The sequence below is a fragment of the Salvelinus sp. IW2-2015 genome, unplaced genomic scaffold, assembly GCF_002910315.2.
Source record: "Salvelinus sp. IW2-2015 unplaced genomic scaffold, ASM291031v2 Un_scaffold2260, whole genome shotgun sequence".
In the NCBI taxonomy this organism is placed as follows: domain Eukaryota; kingdom Metazoa; phylum Chordata; class Actinopteri; order Salmoniformes; family Salmonidae; genus Salvelinus; species Salvelinus sp. IW2-2015.
Window position 1 is genome coordinate 39,893 of NW_019943589.1, and position 6,049 is coordinate 45,941.

The window sequence follows — 6,049 nt, forward strand, 5'->3', positions numbered from 1 at the left end:
AGTGGGAAGATGTTGGATCTCTGCTTGTTGGGAACTTGGGCTGTTGGGTTTCCTGTTGGGGATCTGCTGTTGGGCTCCTGCTGTTGGGGCATCTGCTGTTGGGATCTGTGTTGGGGATTCTCTGTGGGACTCTGTGTGTTGGGATCTTCTGTGGGGATGTGCTGGGGACTCTGCTGTTGGACTTCTGTGTGGGGATTCTGCTGTGGGATGCTGCTGTTGGGGACTCGTGTGTTGGGACTCGCTGTTTGGGACTTGCTGTGGGATCTGTGGTTGTGGGACTCTGCTGTTGGGACTCTGCTCGGTTGGTACTCGCTGTTGGGACTGCTGTGTTTGGGACTCGTGTTTCCCTGCTGTTGGGACTCTGGTTGGGGTTGCGAGCTCGCTGTTGGGACTCTGCTGTTGGGACTGCTGCTGTTGGATTCTGTGTTGGGATGCTTTAGACTGTGTGTGGGACTGGCTGTGTGGATAGCTGCTGTTGGGATCTGCTTGTTGGCACTTCTGGTGTTGACTTGCTGCTGTTGGGATCTGCTGTTGGGACTTGTAGTTGGGGACTTGCTGTGACTCGCTGTTGGGACTCTGCTGTTGGGATTGTGTTGGACTCTGCTGTTGGAACCTGCTGTTGCGGATACTGCTGTTGGGACTGCCATGCTTGTTTGGACTCATGCTGTTGGGAGCGTGACTCGCTGTTTGACTTGCTGTTGGGTCTCTGTGTTTGGGGATCTGCTGTTGGGACTCCTGTTGGACTCTGTCTGTTGGGGACTCCTGGGACTCTGCGTTGGACGGCTGATCTGCTGTAGGGATCTGCTGTGGACCAGCTGTGGACCTGTTTTTGTTTGGGATTTTGCTCTGCTGTTGGGACTGCTGGCTGGTGTTGGGATCTGCTGTTGGATCTTGCTGTTGGACTTGCTGTATCGGGACTCTGCTGTTTGCGTGGATCGCGTAACTCTGTGTGGAGCTGTTTGGGGCTATGCTGTTGGACTCTGCTGTGTTGTGGGCTCGTGTGGGCATTTGGCTGTGGGGTGGAGGATCTGCTGTTGGGGACCCTGCTGTTGGGGATCTGCTGTTGGGAGGGACTCTGCTGTTGGGATCTGTGGGTGTTGTGTGGTCTCTAGTTGGGAGTCTGCTGTTGGGGACTCTGCTGTTGGTGGACATCTGCGTTTGGGACTCTGTTTGGGGATCTGGTGTGATGTTGCTGTAGGGACTCTGTGTTGGGACTCTGCTGTAGGGGATCTGTTTGGTTGGATCTTGTGTTGATCTGCTGTTGGGGACTCTGCTGTTGGGGTTACTCTGCTGTTGGGGATCTGCTGTTTGATTTGCTGTTGGGACTTGCTGTAGGGATACTGCTGTTGGGGACTCTGCTGTTGGGGAACTCCTGGCTGTTTAGGATCTGTTGTTGGGGATCTGGATGTTGGGGACCTGCTTTGGTGGATCTGCTGTGGTGGACTACTGCTGTTGGGGACTACTGCTGTTGGGGACTCTGGCTGTTGGGGATCTGTGTTGGGATCTGCTTTGGGGACTCTGCTGTTGGGGACTGCTGCTGTTGGGTCTTGCTGTTGGGACATGTTGTACTGAGGCTTTACAGTTTGGTGTTCACAGTTTTTGGCAGCGTATAGTGCAATGAATGTGTAGTGTTCGTGTTGTGTAGTGGCTTTGTGGCATGCTTCCACAATTGTTTTGTTTGTTTGTTCCACAGTTCACATGTAAATCGTCCACCGGTCTACGGTCTCGTACGGTCACGTCACCGGTCACACATGGATTCATTCATCCCCCTGATTTCTTACCTTTATAGGCACTCTTGTTTATCAGTTTATCAGTAGTATTGGTTATGTCTTCTCGTCAGAGTTTCCTGTTTTGTTCGATTCATGTTTGTTTATTATTAAACTCATAACATGACCTGCTTCTGTCTCCCTAAGTCGAATTAACCTCCTGTTTTCAGAATTATCCATAGCGGTTGACGGTTAATCAGACTACAAGACATGGCTTTAAAAAAAGACATTGTGATTACTATTTGGTTTGGTACTATAAAATCATATAATGCTATTTTCCAGAAGGTAAGTGTTTCTTCCATATAATCTGAGAAAGTATATTAACAGCCATAAGAAATGAGACCACTCTGAGTGACAATGATCAGTCATATTGTAGTGTATAACCTGATTAATCATGTTTATAACTGATTAAATGTTATTACCTGAATTAATGTTTATAATGTTATACCCCCTTGAATTAACATGTTTAGACTATGTTATAACCCTGATTGTTATACATGTTAACTAGTTATCCCCTGAATTAACATGTTTATACTGATTAACATTTTATCCTGAATTAACTCTTATAACTAATTAACATGTTTAAACCTAATACTGATTCCCAATTAAGCATTTATAAGAATACATGTTAATCAACATGTTATAACCCTGAATTAACATGTTATAACCCTGAATTAACATGTTATAACCCTGAATTAACATGTTATAACCCTGAATTAACATGTTATAACCTAACCCCTCATCTATTGAGGACAGGAGGAAGGTTTTTCTTCCAGCCCTGTCCCCAGCACCCCAGGATGGCTGTCCTACTTATAACATGTTATAACCTTATAACCTCCAGTGTGCGGTATCTCATCTAGTGATAACAGCCACAGTGTTGGGTTTACGCGGTTCTGTCCGGCTGTTCCCCCAGCGCTGTCTCCAGCGCCCCAGGATGGTTCTGATCTCTTTGGTCCTGAAACAGTAGATGAATGGGTTGGCCACCGGGGGGAACAGGCTGTAGAATAGAAGACCAGGCTTCAGAACAAGTTGACTTTGTCAGTTGTCACGGAAATACAAATATTTTTACTTTATCCAACCCCCCCCCCCCAGAAACACACACACGCCCCTGGAGCAGGTTTATTGTCCATTTTGATTCTAACGGAAATTAGGGAAATTAGTATTCTGCCTTTTCCCCATCTCTAGACATCTGGTGCACCTCTCTAATCTGTGGTCTACCTACCTACAGATGAGGCTGAGGCCGACGCGGAAGTCAGGGGTGATTGTCAGGTTGGGCATGTAGGGCGTGGAGTAGACTATGAAGCGGGGGATGTAGTAGATAAGAATGAGACATCCCTGAGTACCACAGGTAGAGAAGGTTTTCCGCCTGCCCTGGGTTAGAGAGGAGAAAGTTGGAGAAAATCGCTCAGTGAGTCAGGGTTAGGGTCAGGGTCAGGGTTAGGGTCAGGGTTAGGGTTAGCGGTAGGGTTAGGAGTTAGGGGATAGGGTTAGGAAAGAGTAGTTGGAATTAGGGACACAGGCAAGACAAGACCCCCACCCCCTCCCCTCCACCCCATCCAGCCCCCACCTTCCACACACCCTGTCTCTCACCTGTGCGTTGGCCATGCGCATCACGGTGACGATGATGCTGACGTAGGAGAAGATGATAAGGGAGAGAGGGACGAGGAGGACAAACATGGCCAGCCCATAGGAGCTATCATTGATCGCTACCATGTTGGAACAGGACAGCCTAGTCAGTGCTATAGCATCACAGTAGGCATGGAGGATACGGTTGGGACCACAGAATGCCACTTTCTGAGAGAGGGAAGGGGGAGAGGACGGTAATGGGGGAGAGGAAGAAGCAGGGAGAGTAGAGAGGGAAGGGGGAGAGGGGGAAGAGAAGAAGAGGGAGATGAAAAGAGGGAAGGGGGAGAGGAAGGTAATGGGGGAGAGAGAAGAGGGAGAGAAGAGAGGGATGGGGAGAGGGGGAGAGAAGAAGGGAGAGAAAAGAAGGAAAGGGGGAGAGGAAAGGTATGGGGAAGAGAAGAAGAAGGGAGAGAAGAGGGAAGGGGAAGAGGAAGGTATGGGAGGAGAGAAGAAGAGGGAAAGAGAGCGAGGGATGGGGGGAGAGGGGGAGAGAAGAAGAGGGAGAGAGAGAGGGATGGGGAGAGGGGAGAGAAGAGAGGGGAGAGGGAGGGAAGGGAGAGAAGGTATGGGGAGAGAAATGAAGAGGGAGAGAGAGAGGATGGGGAGAGGAAGGTATGGGGAAGAGAAAGAAAGAGGGAAGAAAGAGGGAAGGGGGAGAGGAAGGTATGGGGGAGAGAAGAAGAGCGGAGAGCAAGAGTGGATAGGGGAGAAAAGGCGTATGGCGGGGAGAGAAGAAGAGGGAGAGAGGAGAGGGATGGGGAGAGGACCAAAAAAAACAAAACAAAGTCATTAGTCAATGTCACCCAGAGTCCAGAATCCCAAAGAGTCCCGTAGATTCTAAGATCAGGTAGGTTCTTTCTGGGAGGTGAAGCTTGGAAAGTTTTAGAAGCAGATATGGTGTTCATTCCCAATCAAGTAAGATTAATTTATAGGCCTTTTTTTACACCAAATGTCCATTAAAAGACATAAAATAATCACAACGAGCAAACAACACAGAATCGTAGTGGTCAAGGAAGTGGGTTAGTTTCGCCGGTCACACAACTTCGTAGACTTGTTTACGTTCCGCGTTCAGTTTGGATTGTTACCTTAGTTTGCTGCCTGCCAACTTTACGGTTTTTTATGTTTTATGTCTATTTTTTTTTTTCCCTCGCTCAACTTTTTTCATTCAACTTTTCACACTTTATCCTGGGACATGGTTCGTCGATGACTTCAACAGCCGATACTAAGTCAGTAACATTACATGATGTCTTCTAAATGCATTCGCTGTTCTCATTAAATTAAGGAGAAACGACGCGCCTCATGGCGAGCGATAGCTGTGGCTGCATAGCCGCAGCTTTCCAGACGCAATCGTTAGGTAAGGTTAATTCAGTGAGCAAAGGTGAAACAGCGTCATGTTGCCACCGAGTAATACTACAGACTAGTAACGTTAGTATAAACGCAAAATCCCATCGCACGGTCCCGCAGCCCGCGACAACTTTCTCATGGCTTCTGGGAAGGAAATGCTGTCGGAATGCTCAACCGGTGTCGCTCATTCAGCCGACAGAAACTATTCTAAACCGTTTTCCTCCATTAACAGCGAGTCGGAAGTCTGAAGGCGCAAGCCTTCTCTTGTCTCTACTCCTCCGTTTATCGGGTGCTGAGGACGCGAAGGCCTCTCACCATTAGCTCCTGCAATTTGAAACACCCTAGTCATTTGGCGACTCCATTACCGCAGTATTTAGACTTAAAACGAATCATCCAGCGATCATCACCCCCTATGTTTCCAGGGCGCAGAGGCTAACCGACGTTATGGCTAATCTGAAGATGGTGCTGGCTAAGGCTAAAAGACTGGCGAGTGTGTAGGAGTATTAGGGATATTGTTATCACGTCGCATCAACGATGTTAGGATGAAAACAGTCAGAGGTCACCAAGCGCAACATAGTTCAGCGTTGTAAATCAGCTAGAAAGTTGTGTCGGCATCGAGTAATTGCTCTGTCCCCTCCAGTTAGGGGGTAGTGATGAGCTCTACAGCAGAGTCTCACAACCTCAATCGCTGGTTGAAAACTGTTTTCTGCCCCTCCCAAAAGATAGAATTGGTAGATAATTGCGCTCCTCTTTCTGGGACTCACCAACAAACAGGACCAAAGCCTGCTGAGGAGTGACAGACTCCATCCTAGCTAGAGGGGTGCTCTCATCTTATCTACGAACATAGACAGGCGCTCTAACTCCCCTAGCTCCACAATGAGATAGGGTGCAGGCCAGGCAGCAGGCTGACTGAAACATGGCTTAAGCCTGATGAATTTACTGTGTTAAATGAGCGCTCTCCTCCTGGTTACACTAGTGACCATATCCCCCGCGCATCCCGCAATGGCGGACGTGTTGCTAACATTTACGATAGCAATGTCAATTTACAAAGAAAAACGACTGTGTTTTCGTCTTTTGAGCTTCTAGTCATGAAATCTATGCAGCCTACTCAAACACTGTTTATAGCTACTGTTTACTGCCTCCTGGGCCGTATTTGTCCCGTGGAATAAATGTTGTGGATCTGAACGTTTTTCCTCATAATCCTGGACTATCGGACCACCATTTTATTTACGTTTGCAATCGCAACAAATAATCTGCTCAGACCCCAACCAAGGATCATCAAAAGCCGTGTTAATAATTCTCAGACAACCCAA

At 48.0% G+C, this 6,049-nt stretch overlaps 2 protein-coding genes across 2 annotated transcripts in view; both read right to left on the reverse strand.

The window, feature by feature from the left end:
- LOC139025100 (heat shock protein DDB_G0288861-like) overlaps positions 1-1,562 on the reverse strand; it is a 3,922-nt gene extending 2,360 nt beyond the window's left edge. Inside the window, exons 1-2 of the mRNA XM_070440138.1 lie at positions 1,287-1,562; positions 36-1,230 (exon numbers count right to left, since the gene is read on the reverse strand). Of these exons, the coding sequence (XP_070296239.1) occupies positions 36-1,230; positions 1,287-1,562 (1,471 nt within the window). The remainder of the gene's footprint in view (positions 1-35; positions 1,231-1,286) is intronic.
- Positions 1,563-2,618: 1,056 nt separating this feature from the next.
- Positions 2,619-6,049, reverse strand: part of LOC112073435 (olfactory receptor 10A4-like) — a 19,233-nt gene continuing 15,802 nt past the window's right edge. Inside the window, exons 2-4 of the mRNA XM_070440139.1 lie at positions 3,357-3,560; positions 2,989-3,137; positions 2,619-2,763 (exon numbers count right to left, since the gene is read on the reverse strand). Coding sequence (XP_070296240.1) covers positions 2,619-2,763; positions 2,989-3,137; positions 3,357-3,560 — 498 coding nt within the window. The remainder of the gene's footprint in view (positions 2,764-2,988; positions 3,138-3,356; positions 3,561-6,049) is intronic.